The 20,170-nt window shown below is 57.4% G+C and overlaps 1 protein-coding gene across 5 annotated transcripts in view; it reads right to left on the bottom strand.

Moving 5' to 3' along the window:
• The window catches only part of SHANK3 (SH3 and multiple ankyrin repeat domains 3), a 61,108-nt gene that overhangs the window by 3,794 nt on the left and 37,144 nt on the right, over positions 1-20,170 (bottom strand). For 4 of the 5 annotated variants that reach the window (XM_074390773.1, XM_074390775.1, XM_074390776.1 and 1 more), the window contains 4 exons: positions 18,364-18,387; positions 14,564-14,694; positions 13,868-13,952; positions 7,286-9,539 (listed from right to left, as the gene is read on the bottom strand). In XM_074390773.1, the coding sequence (XP_074246874.1) occupies positions 7,286-9,539; positions 13,868-13,952; positions 14,564-14,694; positions 18,364-18,387 (2,494 nt within the window). The remainder of the gene's footprint in view (positions 1-7,285; positions 9,540-13,867; positions 13,953-14,563; positions 14,695-18,363; positions 18,388-20,170) is intronic. The other variant, XM_074390774.1, reaches the window with a different exon arrangement.

The raw sequence follows: 20,170 nt of genomic DNA, 5'->3' as shown, positions 1-20,170 counted from the left end.
GCAGCCATCCCACCCCCTCTCCCTGCCCCTGCCCAGGCTGAGTTCCCCCACCCCCCACCTCTGGGCTGTCCTCACCATCCAGCATCACCAGTGCCTGTCCCACACAGGCGTGGGGCTCCCCTTAAAGCAGGTTTTGTCTTTCGCCTCCCACCTGTGGGAGGTCAGCCCTCTGTGGGGATCTGAGCTCTCTCTCCCCCACTGGACTTCATTTCTGTCCTTTTCTCAGCCTCTGTCCCTACTGCCTTCTCCCAGCTGCTCAGATCCAGAGCAGAACTTCCTGAAGAGGCCACACTGTGCCCCCCAACAGAAAGGGGCTTCAAAAACACTTGAGGTGGGCCTCAGCACAGGCACCAACCACCAGAATAAGCTGTCTTTGCTCCCACCGGACCTGGCCTCCATGGATCCACCTGTGCAGTGGGCTAAGGTGGGGTGGCAGCCAGGGTTGGGGGGGATTCTGGAGGGGAGGTGCCAGGTGGTGTTGGGTCGGGGGGTCCCCTGGGGGTGGGTGCCCAGGTGGTTGTGACTGCTGGAGGGGGTTTACTCTTGAGGGACCTGACTGTGGATGCCCAGAGAGGAGCAGGACTGGGAATATGCACCTGGCCTCCACCCCCAGCCCTGACAAGTGACCCTGGCTTGGGAACCTGCATCACAGGATGGACACCTGCCCCGGTCCTGGCCCTGGCCCTGGCCCTGGCCCTGCCCCAAGACGTAGCTTTCAATGGAGTTGCGGTATCAGGTGTACCTGGAGTCTCAGGTGTGACTGAAGCACACTGATGAGTTGCAGGACCACAGCAGTGAAGGCGCAGGCAGCGCAGCCAGGAGGCTCAGCTGGGGCTCAGAGCAGGGTCTGGGCTCCAGGAGGTCCGAGCTGGGCAGAGCAGGGTTGTGCCTGTCTGGGTAGTACTGGCAGGGACTGAGCTGAAGACCTGGGCTGAGGGCAGGCTGGCTTCAGAGGCAGTCACGGAGCCAGGGGCCCGAAGGCAAGAGACACGGGGCCAGGCTCCACCAGGCTGTGAGTTGGGGAGAGCCAAGCCACATTGCTTCCACTCCCCAAAGCATGCTAGAGATGTCAGGCCAAGAAGAAACACCCAAGGAAGGCTGTGCCCTCCAAAGGCCCCAGGGCACAGGAGGGAGGGGCCTGGGGTCACCCACAGCCCAGGTGTCTGCTTCCCCTCTTTCTCTTGGGGAACAGGGTACTGCCCACCCCATCCCCAGGACAAAACCCAAGCAGTGTCATGTCTGACTTCCATATCTGCATGGCATCTCTGCATACCCACTGTCACTCTCAGCTGTCTGGCCACCTCCCTGCCCAGGTTCCGGCCACCAAACAGCCACATCCCAGCACCTGCCAGCCTCCCAGAGCTTCTAGGCCACCCACCCTCTAACACGATACCTCACCAGGCACCATCACCCATGAACACCTCCAGCAGCCGCCCTGAAGAGGCTGAGTCCAGATCATGCTGAGGCCCCCATGACCCCCATGTCTTTCCACCTGTATTTGAATCCTGCACTGTCTCACTGTTTCCCAGTGACTCTCGGCCAGTGAGACAGATCTGGCCTTGCCACACTCTTCCCACTCCAGACCACTCCAAAAGCAGACATGGGCTCTGAAACGTCTGGTGCATCCTCTGGGGTAACCCTCTCCCTGCAGTTACCCAGGCCGTCAGCAAGACCCCACTGCTGACCTGTTCATCCGTTTCCCTTTGAGCAACCTTTCCTTGACCTTTTCCTTACTAGATGGGATTTTCAGAGCTCCCCTCTTCTTAGTTGGCAGTTTCTCCTAGGGAGAAACTTTCTCACACCCTTTGCTATGGCCAGTGCACCCAGGAATGCTACATGTGAGACTCAGTCAGTCTCTGATGAGTTCAGTACCTCTATTGGGATATCCATACGAGTCCCTCCATCCCCAACTCAGTGAACAGCACACTGTCCTTGCCACACACAGAGCCTGGGAGCCACCATAAGCTCCTCTGTCTTTTTAAACTACAGCCAATGACCAACTCCTAACACCAACACAGGCCTCCTCTTTACCGCTAGTGATTTCTGGATGCAGACCGTTCATGGTCTCAGGCCCTTAACTCCACTTCTTTATTTTTTATTTTTTTATTTTTTTGAGGGGGACGGACTTTCGCTCTTGTTACCCAGGCTGGAGTACAATGGTGCGATCTCGGCTCACCGCAACCTCCGCCTCCTGGGTTCAAGCAATTCTCCTGCCTCAGCCTCCTGAGTAGCTGGGATTACAGGCACATGCCACCATGCCCAGCTAATTTTTTGTATCTTTAGTAGAGACAGGGTTTCACCATGTTGACCAGGATGGTCTCGATCTCTTGACCTTGTGATCCACCCGCCTCAGCCTCCCAAAGTGCTGGGATTACAGGCTTGAGCCACTGCGCCCGGCCAACTCCACTTCTTAACAGTTCTCCTTGACTCCTGGTACCCAGCACAAAGCCAGGCATACAAGATGCACTGACAAAACATCACGCAAAAGCAGCAAGACATGTCCCTGCCAGGCATGCCCAACTCAACCTACTGGGACCAACAGGAAGGAAAATGTCCACACTCCGGCCCTGGCTACTGCCTCAGGCCTTCTGCCACTACACTCACATGGGCCAAGTCTAGGCCTGTGGACTTTTGCAAACTGGGGGCTTCATTAAGGGAACTAATTCTCAGAAGAGCACAAAACCAGACATGGGCCCTGAAGCTTCCAGTGCGTCCTCTGTGGTAACACATCTTGCTCCCAATACCCCGCCTATTCCTAGCGCCAGCCCTGATGGCCCCAGTGTCCTATGACCCCTCCTCTGGACCTCCTTCCTACTCCCCAAACAGGGTTCAGGGATCCCGGGAGCACACCTGCCCCAAACACATGTAGCCGGCAAGGGCCCCCACTGGCAGGTACATGACACATTCAGTCTGGGTTTCAGAAGAGCAGGCCCTGCTGGTGTGTGTGATCAGCTAAGCACACAGTGCTTTGTCCAGATCACTGACAGATGTATTAGCAGGCAGGGTCTGTAGCAAGCCACCAGGGCAAGGTTTCCTGACCATTTTGAGGAACATGGGTTCCCTGTGGGATCTAGTAACTGACTAATAGGTCTGGAGACCAAGGCACACAGTGCCCTCCTCCACACAGCTTATCAAAGGCACCAGAGCTTACCAAAGTACTGCAGCAAAGAACCTCTTTAACTTGTGTTTCCAAAGCTATTTTGCCATGAACTTTACCTACAAAACCAGATGGGAGAGTCAGATGTAAAGCTAAGAGCCAAAGCAGGAGTGAGCATTGCTACGGACCTCAGACCCCGTATGGGATTCAGATCCAAGCATGGGGCCTGGAAAGAAAATTGAGTTTAGAGCCAGATGTGGAGCCAGGGTCTCAGAGACAAGTGTGAGCCTCAGACAGTTGGGGCACCCATGGCCAATTTTGGGGCTCAGAGTCAGGTTTGAAATCATGCCCAAATGCAGCCTCAGAGTCAGTGGGGCCCAGAGACAGAGGAGGGGCTCTGGGCAGATGAATGGTCTGTCCAGCAGGGCTAGACTCGGAGCTGGGAACACAGAGCAGGCAGACAGTCTGGAGTCAAGGATGCAGAGGGCCAAAGGTCCTGGACCTTCCAGAGGCAGCATGAAAGTGCCACATCCTCCAGCTTCCCCTGAAAATCAAAGGTGGCCCCGGAGCTGATCATTTTTCCACAGGTTACTGAGCTTTAGTTCCATGACATACAGGACTAACTTGCCCAGCAAATTCTCAGGCCACAGAACAGCTTGTGGCTAAAGAATACCAGGAATGAGCCATCTGAGGAGGAGGGGGTGGGAAGGGGCATTTCCTTCCTTGTGGTGTCAGCCAGGGAGATGGAGGATGGGCCCAGGAGACAAGCACTGCAGGAACACGAGGGACTGGAGACACGGCTCAGGGTATGGCCCTGAGGGTGACCCAGCACCTCTGCCAGGACTGGTCCTGCGAAGGAAGCAGCCATACCTGGACGTCAGAACTTCCCACACTTCAGACATTTCCCTATAAGACAGTTCCACCAGCAGTTTTATCCCTAAGTGAGGAGTGAGTATCAGACTCCGGCCACTACAGGCTGCAGGACAAGAGCCGACAACGGCCACAGTGGGCACACAAAGGACCAGATCTGAAACAGGGTTGGGCTCAGACATCACCAAGTGTCCTGTGCTCCACCCCATTGCCTGCAGCCAGAAGCACCAGAAGTAAAGGGCCCAGGATGGGCCCTTTCAGACGGCTGTCGTTTGGCCCAGGCCTGAGGACAAGAAGGTGGAAGCAAGAATGAGCCAGAACGGAGGTAACACAGGCAAACCGAGAAGGAAAAGCAAGTCAGGGGGTGGCTCAACGCAGGTGGGCCACTCGGGTGGCACTGGGTGCTACTTATGACACACATAACCAGTAAACAAGGGGGGTGAGTCTGTGCTGTGTAATACACACACCTGCCACTTCTGTGGAGGGGGATTATTGGGCAAAAACCCACTGCACATCATCAGAAGAGGTTTGATAATAGATTACGGCAGTCAGAGAGCAGGGCTCACAGTCAGGCAGACCACCATGTTCTGTCTGCTGGGAAACTCTCTGGCACCTCAGCTTCACTATCTGGAACATGGGGATTCTGTTATGGTCCAGCTCACAGAATGGTGTGAAGATGAACTGATATGGCAGGACTGTCTCCAGTGCTGCATCTAACAGGTCTATTTTCCCAGACTGAGCCTAGGTGTCTGAGTGTCCAGGTGTCGGGGACGGCAGGGACAATGCCAGCTCATACCAGTGAGGGTCCACAGACCCCAGGCCTGGGCCTGCTGGGTGCTTCACAGGTGATGCCACATGCAGCCTCACGACAGCCTGTGCAGTTGGCTCATTGTAAACACACTTCACAGGGGAGGGATGGACGTTCACAGAGCTTCAGTGGCTGACCCAAGACAACAGCACTAAGCTGTGACCTGCTGAGTGCTGACATCAGGGCCTTCTGATGGCTCCAAGCCAGTGACTGGCAAGGAAGGGAGTTGCTGAAGCTGGTGAGGGCCGTGTCAGGGAAACAACATCAGTTGTTTAAGGCTGGCCAGCATCTGGTTACTCCAGGGACAGCACCGGACCTCCATCTGGACAGCCGCCTTCCCTCACTCAGCACCTGCTTGCTAGGTGGGTGGACCCATCCCCCTGGCTCCTGGGAGAACACAGGACTCAATCCTGGCCGATGACAATCCTATGTCCCCAGGCCCCAGTGATCAGTCAGGGAGAAGCAGAGGACCCACATGAATCCAATCAGACGCCAGAATTTTGCAGGAACTACTGAGTAAAAGAACAGATACCACGTAAGGGTCAGGGTTGCTGGTCTTGTTCTTCTCCATCCCACATCTGAGAAAGAAAAACAGCGTCCTGGTGAAAGCCAGAGTCCAGGGATGAGAAAACCTTACCCTGATCAAGACAGATCACTAAAAACCACAGTGGGAGGATTAACTCAGAGAAGGGAACGTGTCAGAAGGTTCTAGCTGAGGAATCTCCTGATCCTGCCCTGCAACTGCTGCAGCTGCCTCTTGGGAGAGAACAGGGTCGATGATGAGACCTAGGCTCACCTGAGCCCAACCATGGGGGATAGACAGCTGATGAGTCTGGACGCTGAGTCCGTCCTTCTGTGGGTTTGTCCTAAGCCACCTCCCTAGATCTCAAATCACAAAAGACAGCATTTGCATTTTGCTTTGTTCTTTGGTCCATTTAACAAACGTTTATTGAGGGCCTGAAACAGGCCAGGCACTGTGCTATGCACTTTTTAAATGGCTTTGATTTTCATCAAGATCAAGAGGCAAAGAGGAGTGGAGGCAGGAGAAGCAGAGAAGGAAGGTGGCAGCTGGTCAGGAGTGCGTCAGGAGACCCAGCCGCAGGGGTCTGCTCCTGCACAGAGGCCTAGGACCAGGCTGCTCACTCCAGTTGGATGCTTACTGTCTCCACCCATTCTACAGGCACCTTCAACACTGTGCTGCTGGGAAGAGGGCTTTCCAGTTTGGCTGGGAGTTGGAAGAGGCCAAAAGGGGAAAGGACACCAGAGCAATCCCCCAGGATGACAGGAGCTGGAGGCAGCATCCCTGGACCATAGGAGAGGCCCTCATGAGCTTCCCAACCTCCCACTTATCTTTTGAATCCTGAACTAAAGAAGGTAGAATGGCCAGGCCCTTGTGAGTAAGACCTGCAGAGTCCCTAAGTTCTAAACACATTGCTACGCTGTGAACTCTGCCCTCCAAGGCTGACAGTAAAGGGCCCACAAGGTTGCTCTTCCGGGCAGCAAGAATGGCACCCACATACTCTCCCCAGACCCAAAGAGGGGAGGGGAGACCTAGGGGCACAGAATGTAAAAGCAGCTTGAAAAAGGCAGACAAGGGGTCTGGTGGGGGATGACCAGCTCTGACACCAGCATCCATGCAGCCCACAGGCCTGAAGGGCTCCTCTCTGGAGGGAGCCTTGGGAGTGATGCCCTCAAGTAAAGACCTATGGGATCAGTCGGGGCTCTGGCAGCTGCGACAGCCTCGGCAACAAGCCAGGCACCTGCTCAGATCCTCCTGGGTAAGGGCAGGACAGACAGGGAAGTGGAGGTAGAAGGCAAGAGAGCAGATGGTGTGCAGGGAGACAGCATGACTTCCATCTATCTTCCTACTACACTTTAGAAATGACACATGGGAATCCATGTTTAAGGGACTCTAAGGTGGTGCTAAGAGACAAATGTTTCTGGGATGGGAAACAGGAAGTTAGTGGCAGATCCCCAAAAGAAAAGGAGTCAGTGTGCTCCCAGCCTCCAAAGGAAGCAAGGCAGGAGGCGGCCCCAGGGCAGAGGGTGATCAGCCACACGGGGCAGCCACATGGCCAACGAGAAGGTGGGAGGGAGGTCCACCTCCAAAGTAAACCACAAAACAGCCCTTAATGGCAAAAGCAGCCTGCAGCAGGAGTGAGAGAGAGAACCCACAGGAGTCCCTGGGGCCAAGAGCGTCCAGGAGGGCCATGGGGGCACTCATCCCCAACCTGGGTCTCTGACAGGAGCCCAGCTCCCACTTCTGGCACCTACAGGGACATAGTGAGAAGCAGCCCTGATGTGTCAGACACCCAGAAAAACCTCTCTCAGGCAGGCCAAGCAAGACCGGATTCAGAGGTGGATGGCAGGGGTGGGTTGGGTTGGGGGTTGCCACAGAAGGAACAGAACAGAACAAGGAAGAACAGGAGAGCCAGAAAACGGACAAGAGGAAGGATGGGTTAGGGGGCAACAAACAAGGCATAGATCCCTCCCAACACCGCCCTGCTCACCGAGCTGCTGCGATGGGCGACTTCTTGGCAGGGTCCAGGAGGCCGCCCAGGCCACCAACTGGTTCCTCCCCCAGGGAACGCGTGTCTTTGTTCAGCTGCTGCAGGCGGGAGCTGAGCTCACTGATCACAGTTGGTTTGTCGTCTTCAGGCCCAGGGGGCCCCCGGCTCTCCACGGGGTCCCCCCATAGCTTGGACCTTCTCTGGAAGAGGTAGCGAGGGCGGGCAGGCCCGGCGGCAGAGGCCAGCCCGGCAGAGGCGGCATGGTGCTGCTGGGCCATGAGCTCGCTGTCCGAGGACTGCTTCAGCAGCGGGTCCCTGAAGGTCACCGGCCCCTTCCCCAGCGGGGACTTGAGCTTGGGCTTGGGAGGCACTGGTGGCTTCTCGAGTAGAAAAGTGTGTCCGTCAGCGAAGGAGGTGTGGGTGTCGGTGAGTTCCCCGCTCTCTGAGCTCAAGGTGGACATGCTGGACACCGTGGAGATGGTGCTTGTGGTCTCCAGGTGGGGGTCGCTGGAGCTGCGTGTGTCAGCCTCCTCCACCCCGGAGTCGGCTGCAGACTCGGGGGCAGGGGGTGGCTCACTGCTGGGCTTCCCTGAGGCCGGGCTGGGCACCGTGGTGGGCGAGGGGCCCGGGCCAGCGAGTGGAGTGGCCAGCAGGACCCCGTTGGCAAACTCTTCGGGGGGTGGCACCAGCCCAATCCGGGCCAGCTCCTCCCTGGTCTCCTCATCGCTAGACGACAGCTGGGCGGGTGGCAGGTTCACAGCGAACACCAGCTCTGGCTCTTCCTCTGAGCTGCCCTGACCTGGCCCAGTGTCTGCTGGGGTGCCGCCAGGGGGCTGGGCCCGGGGGCTGGGCAGGGGCTCAGCCACAGCCGCTGACTGCATGGGGGCCGGGGCCAACTCCGGGGTGCCCGGGCGCTCCTCTTCGGCCCCCAGCCTGCTGGGCTCCTGCCCGTTGCTGGTGGCATGCACAACGATGAGGCCGGCTGGCCGCTGCAGGGATGTGTCCAGAACGCTGAGGATCATGGACTTCTTGTCCTCGGGTGACTTCCGCTCCTCCCTGGGGGACTTCTCTGCCTCCCTGCGAGCAGGCACAGGAATCCAGGCCGGGCTTCGCGGGGAGAAGGCTGGCGACGCCAGGGACCCTCGCTCTGGATCCCGGGCCTGCACATCCACAAACAGGGGTCCAGGGCGGTCGGCGTCGGGGCTGTGCACGGGCGTGGGGGACCGGGAGGGCGCCTGGGAGGCCAGAGCCCGCTCTCGGGCAGCCAGGGCAAGGGCCAGGGGTGAGCTGGGGTCCAGGGGTTTGCCGGTGAGCGGGTGGATGAAGGTGGAGCCCGAGGGCCCGAGGGTCGGGCCGCTGACCAATGGCTTCAAAGCAGACACCGGGGAGGGCAGCAGCAAGTCGCGGCCAGCGGTGGGGCCGGTGCCCAGGAGACGCTCGTCGATGGAGCGGGAGGGCTGCAGGGACGGCAGGTCCGCGCTGGCGGCGCTGCCCTCGATGGCGCCCACGGACAGGAACACAGTGGAGCGGCGCCGCTCCTCCAGCCGCCGGTCCTTGGCCGGGCCCGGGCCGCCGAACGCGAGCCCCGGGCCGTCGCCCGCGCCGTAGTCGAGGCCGCCAGGTCGGGGACCGCGGTGGGTAGGGGAGGGCTCGCGGGCGAAGCTGCCGCCGCCGGGCCCGGGGCTGCCCACGGCCAGGGCCGCGCGCTCCTGCGCATCCTCCACCTGCAGCTGCTTCACCAGCGGGCTCTTGCGGCGCTGCGGCTTGGACGGCGCGAAGAGGCTGGCGCTGAAGGCGCCCAGGTTGGCGTAGGGGCTGTCGGGGCCGGGCGGCCGCGGCCGGCGCTTGGGGCGCTCGGGCGGGGTGCCTGCGGGCGGGGGCCGGGGGACGTCGCTCGCCTCGGGCGCGGAGTCCTGCAGAATGATCATGGAGCGCGCGCGCTTCTGCCGCTCGGGATATGGCAGCGGGCCGAGGGCCGCGCCCGGCTCGTACAGGCCGGCAGCCCCTGCGCCCAGGCGCGCCTCCAGGCCGGGCTTGAAGCTGGAGCGCACCGTGTCGTAGGCGCGGCCCGGCGGGGGCGGCGGCGAGAAGGCCGGGGGGGGGCCCGAGTCGAAGTAGTAGGGCGCGGGCGGGGGCGGCGGCGCGGTCTGCGGCGGGGGCGGGATGCCGCGACTCTCGCGCAGCACCGGGTCTTGCATCGACGTGCTCCGCGGGAAGCGCCCTTCCAGCAAGGACGCCAGCTTCTCGTCCTCCCCTGCGGACGGAAGGGCCGGTGAGACCAGCCGGGGTGCTGGGGCGGGGGGTGCTACTTTCGGAACGGCTCCTGGGGACGCCGGCACCCCCTCCCACAGAGGACTCCACCCCAGGGCAGCCACTGTCCCGGACACAACGGACGCCCGCGGCAGAACCCGGCGAGGCGCCAGAATGCTCGCGAAGATGGGATTGGGGGCCAAGGGTGGGCAGAGAATGGAGGGCAGGAGAGAAACAGGGAGCCCAGAGTATGGGCTCAAGCAAGACCCCAGTCTGGGCTTGTCCCTGGATGCCCAAGCTCTGTGCCCCAGGCCCAGGACTGCACGGGGAGGGGTCTTGTGAAGAGGACAGGAGGGAGGAGAGCCCCCGCAGGGGGCCCCCGAGGAAGAACACAAACTCTGACCAGCTGGCTTGGGGCCAAGACCTGCCCAAACCCAGGGGCATCAAATAGGCCCTGAGAAGACATCCCAGGAAGGCAGGGACAGCCCCGCAAGGCATGGGGACAGAACTGCCGAGGGGCTTACAGGGGCCAGTACAGGGCTCCCCACCCAAGACTAAACAAGGCCGTTGCAGAGGTGCCAGCCCTGGAGGCAACCAGAGGTGAGAGGAAGATGGTCGGAAATGAGCAGGAAAGACACCCTGGCAGGATGAGGGGCAGCAGGTCTGTGGCTACGGAAGCCATGCATCTGGCAGAGAAAGAGGATACCCAAGTAAGGAGGTGCCCTGTGGAAGAAGCCTTGACAGGCTCCTCCCAGAGACCCACATGGCTGAAAATCAGCAAGGTTGGGTGAGTGGGTGGAGGGAAGAATGGATGGATGAATTAAAATGGAACTGTAGGCTCAGCACCCAGCACGTTTCATTTTAACCCCCACTGGCTGCATGACCCCTGACCAGGCCCTAAGCCCCTTTGAGCTTTCAGTTCTTTCATGATCAAAACAGGCTTAAAATGAACCTCCCTCTGCATGCCTTGCTTGGACGTCACTGCTAGGATGCTGTGCAAGGGCTGGAGTGCTCAGGGCCCTCATGATCCTGCTGTCCAGACACAACCTCCTGAGCATCCCTCTGGACATAATGATGTGGACACATGTGCTGCAGGCGTGTTCAGTGAGGCTGCAGGTGCTAGATGGCCCAACCCACAGGGAGTAGACCGATGGTCCCACATCGACACACCCAGGTCTGGTGGTGTCGTTCCCAGCCTTGCTCTGAGATTGGTCAACATTTTTATGAATTCACTGCAATGTAGACTGCCTGTTCCTGATGGAATCCTCCTCCATCCACTGCAGTGCTCATGAGGCCTCCAATGCCAACTGCATCTTGCTGGGTATACCTCTTTGTAGCCTAGGTAGCAACAGTGGGCTTTTGTATATAGATCTAAGCTTGAATTTTAGCTCTGCCAGGTACTGACATTCCTTAACCTCTAGAACTTCAGTTTCCTCATCTCAGAAGGACAGCTGCAACTACTGAGGGGCGATTTAACCTTTACAGGACAGGGCTGAACTGCAGCAGTATCCCGGGAAGGTGGCCGAGGTTATCATCATCCTAATTTTTAGGTCTGCCTTCTCCCCACCCCCAACCGCTGGACACAGACATTGTGCCCAGTTTGTCCGGGTCTCCTGCTGCATTCCCTGCAATGGGTATGAACACGCAGTGAACACCCACAAGCCTGTGTGTTAGATGGAGCAACACAGAACTAGCGCACCTTGAGGATGTAGAAGGCGGGAGTGACGTGCGAAGATGGAAAAAGGGGAAATTTAATGCTAATAACATGCCAAGTTCTGACTTAGGGTAAAGAAAAGTCACCTTCCTCAGCATGGAATGGGGAATCTGTTCTGATACCAGCTGGAAAGGGGTGGGACCCCTTGGGGGCAAAGGCAGACCCTCTTTGCCTAAATAATAGCAGAGAGCATTTCTTGAGCACCCACTGTGTGCCAACCTCAAGATGCAGCATCTACATCTACTAACACTGGCGGTGGCTGAGCACTCCCAGTGGCTGAGCACTCCCAGTATGCCACACAGTCCCCAGCCAGTGAGTGCCACCTACTGGGCGAGCCTCAGAGTGGTCCTTGGAGGTGGGTAATGGGTGGTCTCCATGTTCATGGATCAAGATCCTGATGTTTCAAGGGGTGCATCATATGCCTAGGGCAACAGACCCAGGGAAGGAGGCAGAGGGCAGGGGCTTGGGGAGTCTGACAACCCAGCCAATGTGCATGTTGGCAGCTGAGGCCCAGCAGGCCAAGGGGAACCAAAAAGGAGCACCTGTCCCCCAATTCAACCAAGCACAAGAGGGTACAGGGGGAACCAGTGCAGAACTGGCAGTCCCAGGAGAGGGGCTCAAGGCCTGCAGGGCAGGTGCATGGACCTAGATGGGCAGGATCAGACCTAGGAACAGCAGGAGCCAGAAAACCCAGGTCAAGGGAGACAGAGACAAATGTCCACAAATGAAGCAGGAGAGCACTGGGGCTGATCTCCAGGGCCCTGACGCAATGAAGAGCACTCAAAGGGTCAAGCTGGACAGATACGGGGTGATAGCTGCTTTGCAGAAAGCTTCATTTGGCCAGAGGAGCAGACAAGGGCAGAGCCAGGGCAGTCAGTCATGAGAACAAAGCCATGGTCCAGCTGCAAGGTGATGAGGTCTGTGATGAGGTCTGTGCAGGGCAGAGCTGTAGGGCCACCCACCCTGACGAGTCAGAGGGTAAGAAACCACAGAAGACACTCGGGGCTTAGCCAGAGAGAGCAGGGGAGTGTGCTTCTTAGCTCCAGAGTAGCTGCAGTCTCACCAGCCTTCTTCCCCACAATCCCATCTACAGAAATAACTCTTGGCAGTCTCTGAGGGACCAGGTCACACACCCATGTGCCTTTTACACACTGCTCCATCAGTTCACCCTATTATCCCCCAGAAACTCCCACTTATCTTGCACATCTTAATTCAAAAGTACCCCTGCCCCGACACACACAGCCAGGTGTGCTTGGAGCTCCCCAGTCGGCTCCATTGGTCCATGTGCCCTGGTACCCACCATGTGCCCACTGAGCTCTCTGCACACGCCACGTTCCCCAATCATGCCCCAGACTTGGCTGGGGATCGGCCTCACGTGAATACCAATTGGCAGGGTCCTGGGGCAGGTGAGGAATCAGTTTGGGCAGCTGGTTGGCTGCAGTGTGCACAGAACATGACAGGCAGGGCAGCTGTGTGATCTTGGGCAGGTCGTTTACCCTCCTGTTTCAGTTTCCTCATCTGTAAAATGGAGGTGCTAGTGGTCTCATCTCAATATGGTTATTCTAAGTATTAAATGCTCAGTGCCCAGCCCGTAGTTAAGTGCTGAGAGGTTTACTCCGATGTGTAACAGGTGGTGGGTGTCCTGGGGTTTGTGTGGACAAGGGACGGGCAAGTGGGCAGGTCTGCGGAAGGATGGATCACAGGTGTGCAGGTGACGAGGGAGTGAATGCCTGGAGGGGTGCATGGTGGCCAAGCTAATGACATGTTCCCATCTGGGTCAGGAAAGGAGACAGTGAGCGTGGGGTGTGGCGGTGGCTGGGACATGATGAGGCACAGAGGGGAAGGAAGCTGAAGACACAGCCTTGAAAAGGTCCCATATCTGGGAGGCTGGGCGGCAGGGTGGAAACAGGTGCCACCTGAGAAAAGACGGGAAAACCACCCAAGTGTGGTCCTAAAACTCTGGAGAGGAGCGTTTCATGGAAGAAGGAGCAAAGAAACCAAATGCCAGCTGAGGCCAGCAGGAGGAGTGCTGGCCATGCGTCCACGGGTAGAAAGGCCCTGGAGGCGACCAGTGACCCTGGTGGGAGCAGTTTCAATTTGGGCATGGAGAGAGCGAGTCTGCCGCAGGCTGAGAAGCAGGTTGGGGGCGGGAGAGAGACGGCAAGTAGAGGTGACTTTTGGGGGAAAACTGGCTGTGAATGGGAAAGAGAGAGCAATACATGGAGGGGCAGGGGAGAGGCAAGTTCAGGGAAGGGGAGTTTTAGGATCAGAAACTTCACATGCACTTGGGCTACAGGGGAGCAATCAGGATGGAGGCAGCTGAGCTGGAGACAGGGGTGAGGCTGCCCACAAGAGGGATGAGAGGCAACAGGGGGTGCCCACTGGACAGGGAGTGGCGGCTGGGGGAGGGGCTCTCTGGGTTGGGGAAGGACTAATTTCCACATGATCACCAGCATAAGAGATCCTTTGGCTAGGGCCAGGAAGAGGCAGAACTCCGAGGGAAACTGGAAACCCCAGTTACCAGCAGGGAGAGGCAGGGTCCTTCAAACCCAAATCCACCTCGCCAGGCCCCAGCCCCATTCCTCCCAGCCCCATGCAGCCCCACAGCCCAGCCATACCTACAGACTTGGTCCGTGGAATCCCCTTCCGCAAGGAGCCCGGCAGCTTCTCTGGGCCTGGGAGGCCCTGGCGTTCAAACAATGACTGTGGGGGTCAGGGAGGGGGAATATGGAGGTTCCAGGGCACTGGGGGCCCCCAGTCCTCCTCCTAAGCCAGAGGTGAGACACCCCATGCACTCACTCCAGTGGCGCTGGTGCTGTGGGTGCCTGTTCCCAGCCATCATGTCCAGGCTAAGCCCTCAAGGAGCAGCCCATTGAAGCCTGGGAGGTGTGGACAGTACAGACGGTGGCACAGTGTACACAGTGTTGGGCAGGGTGGGTGCAGACCCTGGCAGAGCCTGGGTAAGGGTGGGAGAGGAGCCTGGAAGGTGCCAGGTCGGGAAGTGGCAGGGAATAAAGACATGCTTTGTGGTGTTCTCGGCGGGCCTGGGGTATCTTGGTGGTCTCAGGCGTGACACAGGGACTGCCTGAAGCCAGAGGCACTGAAAGCCATAAGAGCAAGCCCAGCAGGTGCTGAGCTGTGGCAATTTAGGGGGTAGATACAGCCCCAAGTGTCTCCGAGAGAGGCCATGGGGTACACACACCCCTCTGGAGAGGGGGCCACATGATGGGCTCTCACTTCAGTTAAGAGGGCCCAGGACAGTCTGACCCCCAGGCCTGCCCATCCCAATGCTCCCAGCCACCCGTGGTCCTTACGCTGATCTCGGCAGGCGTGATCCTCCGGCTGGTGGGCCGCTGTTTGACTGTGGCGGCTCTGGAGTCCGCGTCTGCGATGTCTGGCCTCAGCGTTGGCTCTGTGGCGGCTGCCAGCATCTCGTCCAGCTTCTCTGCACAGCAAGGAGGCTCCGTCTCAGCTGCCTGGGCCACCTCCTCCCCAGGCCCGGCCATCCATGATGCTGACACAGGATGCTGCTCCCCTCCCTCCTGAAGCTCCTACCCTGGACCCCCAAGACAGGGCCCTCACCCCAGGACTCAGACCCCATCCCAGGCAGCCTCTCTATCCTCAAGGAGACTCCAGGTGACCCTGTGGACCCCACTCAAGGAAAGGCCACTCTGACCATGAGGGAGACCAGGGCAGGAGACAGACAAACTGTTGAGAGTCTCCCTGGATTTCCCTCTCTTTCCCTTCATCCTGTGTCACTGTCCTCAGCACCTGTGGGCCACTCTTGGCAATCTGAACCGCACCAGAAGGGAAGCTGTTCACACTAGGACAGACCCTGAGGTACAAGCAGGTTTCCACGAGAGATGTGTGGATGGTGCTCAGTCGAGACTGAATGAATGAGTGAATCAACAGCTGGATGGTGGGCACCTTCAGAAAATGGAGCTTGCTGCCCCAGGCTAGGGACCTAAAAAATGGTTCATTGCAGAACAGGCCAAAGAATCCTTTTCTTTCACCCTGAAGAAAAGCGGCCCACTCAGGGTAGGAGGTATCAAGAAACGAGGAGGAAGGTGGGGGACAGTGCTGGAAAGGCCCCTCCTCCACCGGCAGGGCTTCTACCACTCCCTAAGAAAGCAGTGGGGAGGCAGAGACGCAAAGGAGGGTTAGGAAGACCCCACTGGGCTGATGTCTGAACAACCCACACCGTGAGAAAGGTGCCTCAGCAGCATTCCTTTCAAATTCATTATAAAAGAAACACTTTCTCAGTGTTGTTGTTTTTATTAAGGTACAATCAACGTGTTGAAAAGTGGCATTTTAGATTATCAAAGTGACTTTGGAAACTCTGTTAAACTAATACGTGTATCTAAGGACCATCAGAGCTCTGGCTGGACGGCTTCCCCAGGATGTTGGTAGCTCTTACCCCCGGTGGGTCCACTTAGGACCCGCACATGGGGCATGCAGCAGTCCACCTGTCCACCTTGTCCACCTGGCTGCTGCACTCACCCTCTCGTTCAGCAGCCCCACTACACCCCACCTGTCACTCAGGCTCCACCCAAGCCCTGGCCCTCCTCCACTCTTCGGGCCTCTGCCAACCCTGGAGAGACCCCTGTCTGACAGTGTCTCGGCACCTTTCACTCTTGCCTTGGCCCCTTGTTGGAGAATTTCAATGGTCAGCCTGGACAACTCCTACTCCTTCCAACTCCAATCTGCGGCTGTTCACAGCACCTGCTGATTCTACCTCTGCAATCTGCTTAGAATTGCTGGAAGGAAGTAAATAACTCCCCAAGACTGTCCGGTACCCAGCCAAGACCAGACCCACCCTGTACACTGACTCTGTTCTGACTTAACCTCTCTGTGACCTCTATATCCTCATCTGATAAAACAGGCATAAAAACGGCACTAGCTTCACATGTCTCTAGTGAGAATTAGCACATAAGAAAAGCTTACAACTGTGCTGGCACTGAGCACATATTCAGTACAATTCATGTCTGTGTGGCTCATCTCCCCAGACAGCTTGTGGGTCTGCAGAAGAGAGCAAATACTGTTCTCTGTGCTCCATCAGCGCCCAGCCTGTGCCCTGAACAATACAAAAGTTTATGAGCGAAACAGGCTCCAACTGCAGAAATCTGGGCCTGCGCACAGCCCCCAGAGCCACAAGGTGACAGCGCCCAGGTACAAAGCAGGGGTTGCTGGTTTGAGGGGATTTATCATTTGCTTTTGTCATGAAGTGAATGATTTCTTTTTGGAACTTGAAGTCGCCATCGCCACCATTTTTAAAGTTCTTGATTTTTAGAGTACACAGGACTTTATGTGAACCCTCTCCTCTCATCCCACAACTGCACAAGGATTTTATCACCACCCTCATCCTACCCAGGAGCAAACTGAAGCTCAGAGAGAGAAACTGCCCCAGATCACTAACCTAGGAAGTAAGAGATCAGACTTAAGCACCACACTCCTCAGAAACTGCAGAAGTAAAGACATGAATGGAGAGAAAACTCCAGGTGGCACACACGGGACAGCATCACGTGAGACACGGTGGCACCTGAGCCACGGGCTAGGAGAAGCTGTGTCTCTAGGTCCAGAAGACCCATTCCAGAGACCCACAGTGGGACGTACATAATGTTTAGTGAGGCAGCTGTTTCTGGTCATCGGGCGATGGTGCTGGAGCCAGGTGAGAAGTGTTTTCAAAAGGGAAAGGATTAATCAAGAATTTTGCAAATTACAAACTGATGAGGTTGACATAAATCCCACCCCCACCACCAGTATTAGAGAATATATTCTTAAATAAATTATTTCAGATACTTAAGGGAAATGAAGCCCGTTAGGAGCCAAGTGGACCCACTCACTCCCAGGGCCCTCTGGGTGCACAGCAGGGTACAGCTGAGTTGGCAGCTGTCTGGTCAACAGGGTCCCAGCCTAAGGGGGGACCAATCAACCATCACTTCTTCCACGACTGGAGGCAGCACATGGGCTGCAGCACAGCACTCTGGGAGCCCCAGTAATGAGCTGGAGGACAGCACCAGAATATTGCAGAAACAGTCTGTGTGTCTGCCCCAAAGGCATGCAGGAAAGGTCACTGGAAGCGACCTTATCACCTGTTTGTAAGACCAAAGCAGACGCTGGGGAAGCCCTTCGCCTGGACTGGGGTGAGAGGCAGCAAAGGGACCTCAAGAGGGCTGGGCCAACGGCCTGGCAGATGTGTCCTCACCCAGGAAAAACCCAGCGGGTGCAAAGAGAGGGAGGGATAGGCATCAGGCACACAGACATGGAGCGAATACACAGGCCTGGGTCGAGCAAGCCACCTCAAGCTTGTCTGGGCCCTGATTCCCATCCACCCAAGAGGCACAAGAGGCCACCAGAAGCCAGGTCCCAGGACCTCACCAGACACTGGACCTCAGTACCCAGGCCCAGGTCCCTGAATGCTCACTCCCCTGCAGCCAGGCTGAACATACAGGACACACAGGGAGGAGGCCCAAAGGGTAGAGGGAGGCCTGAACGGGGGTTCGGGAGGCTCAAGTCAACAGCCTGGGGGGCTGTTGGGCAGGGGAGCTCCAAGCTCCCTCCCCAGTGCTGTGGGACTCAGACCCCTGCTCTGAAGGGACCATCAGCTCTGGGCTTGGCCCTACAACCAACCAGCACGGGAGTGGGTCCCACAGCCTAAGCACAGGCCCTGAGAGGACCAGCAGAAAGCAGCAATGTAGGCTGGGCTGAGCACGCTGACACAGCCCAGTCTCCCTGCTCCCAAGAGCCCTCGGAGCCCTTTCCCTCCTGCTTTCCGGCCATGGCACATGCAGTGGCCTCCACCCACGGGGGCTCTCCAGCTCCTCCCTGCGGGTTGCCTCCACTAGGCCATCTGCATAGCTCCCAGGCCCCTGGCTCACCTGAGCCCCCAAGGCCATCACGGTCCCAGAGGGTCACACCCCTGGGAACTCCCCATCCATCCTACCAGGTCCTTCTCTCAGCCCCTACCAGATCCCCAGGGAGAAAGCCAACAGGAAGGTGCAGCCCAGGCTTCCAGGCCACCCTGACTTGCACTGGAACTTCCTCATACACCAGCACTCCCCAAGACAGGGGTCAGGCAAAGCCAAGGCCCTGGGGACACAAGCAGATGACTCACCCCCTTTTCTTCTCCGAATGGAGGCTTGGAATCAAGAAAAAGAGTAAAGGGAGTAAGAGGCAGGCTTGGCACTGGGCCCTATTCTCCACACCCATTTCCTTTCCCCACCCCATCCCTGTCACCACCACCTTCCCCAACAACCACGACCTCCCAGATCTTCCCCCAACCTACACCTCTTTATCAGACCACGAATAGCAAACCTGCCCAAATGCGGAGTCGGTTGGTACATGCCTTGAAACCCAAGGAGGAAACCACCACAAGCGGGGCCTTGTGTGCACGCACGCATGCACGTGTGTCCAGTGCAGGCTCACTCACCATGCACACATGCACAGACATGCACAACTCAGTCATGCTCGGCTCGGTCAAACGTCCGTTTAAAAGGCAACCCCACCCCCAAAAAACCAAGTTCAGCTGTCGCTGAAAACCAAGGTGGTCACCTGTGTATTCTGTGCAAAGGTGGTCTTAAAACAAAAGGCAGGTCAAGTGTGTTTGGCATAGAAACCTTTTCCAGGACAAGGCCACTCACACAGATGCCGGATGTGGCCCCTACCCTGATGTTCTCATCACAAAAGAAAAAGGGGCCCAGAAATTACAGGGAAATCCAGATTTCTCCCGGGAACATGAATACACAGGAAAGGCTTGGATGCCCCTGGGCCTTCCCTGGCCTGGGTCTCCATTGCCCTGTGGCCCCAGCACATCCCTGGTTCAAGATGAGCAGACTGCACGTGGCAACCACGAGGAGCCCCCATTGCGGAGGGGAGGAGGGGTGCTCTTGCCCTCTTTCTCTCTCCACTTATCTCAGGAGGGTCCCTACCTGCCCCTTCCTCTCACTCCCATCTCTACATTTTCCAGGCGCTAGCCTTTGCTCACCCCATTCCCCCAGAGAATACCCCTTCTCTTCCCTTCCTCAGACAGGGCCCTGCCTCTCCCACATCCTCTGAGCAGCAAAGAGCCACCCGGACAGGAGCCGCCACCTTGCACCTGCTTTCTCTGACACTTCACTTTCTTTTCTTTCTAGGTGTTCAGGTACCTTCTTGATAGACTATGGATCCTACAGGGCTCTAATAGCTTTTGACAGTGTGAGGCAGTTCTCATGTGCTCATGCCAGTAAAGACCAACAGGCCTCATTTTTATCTTCTGAAAGCAAAAACACTGGATGGTGGGATGGTCCCTTAGGTACCTGGGGAAACTCTGATGCTGGCATGGCTTCCTCAAATCAGACATTTCTACAGGGGACTTCCAGAAGGAAGCCAGCCTGGCTTCCCAGGACAGCTGTCTTCTAGGGACAGGGTGGCTTCTCAGGCTCCAGAAGTGTGGGTAGAGGCTCGGTTCTAAGCTGTCCCTTCATCCCCAGACTCTGCTCAGGAAAAAAACCTGGAAAATTATGAAGGCCTGAAGCTGTGAGCAACTGCTCTGGGAGTCCAGGGTCCATAGAGTGACTCCAGAAACCTGTCCTGAAGCTTGCTGCAGAAGAGGGAACACCCAGCCCAGGGGAGATGGGGAAAGGAGCTTCTTCCATTCACTGGATTCTTCAAGTAGAAAAGCCCAGAGAGCAAAGGGCAGTGCTTTCATTTTCACAGGGCAGAGTGCCTGGGTCCTGGGATTACAGATCTCAGGCTGTCCAAAAGCATCATGGTACTGAAAAGAAGAGTCCCTTCTGAACATTCAGCTGACCATGGCCATGTGACAGCCTCTGGCAGGAGAATCCAGGGACCCAGCTGCCTACTGGTGCTGGCTTATTGATCAGTTTGGATCTTCAACTGACGGGCCCACTCCCTTGGCTGATCTTGGACCCTTATGACCCGAG

This window comes from Saimiri boliviensis, chromosome 21 (assembly GCF_048565385.1).
Source record: "Saimiri boliviensis isolate mSaiBol1 chromosome 21, mSaiBol1.pri, whole genome shotgun sequence".
NCBI lineage: Eukaryota > Metazoa > Chordata > Mammalia > Primates > Cebidae > Saimiri > Saimiri boliviensis.
Note: the sequence above shows the minus strand (reverse complement) of the source record. Positions and strands in the feature narration are given on the sequence as shown.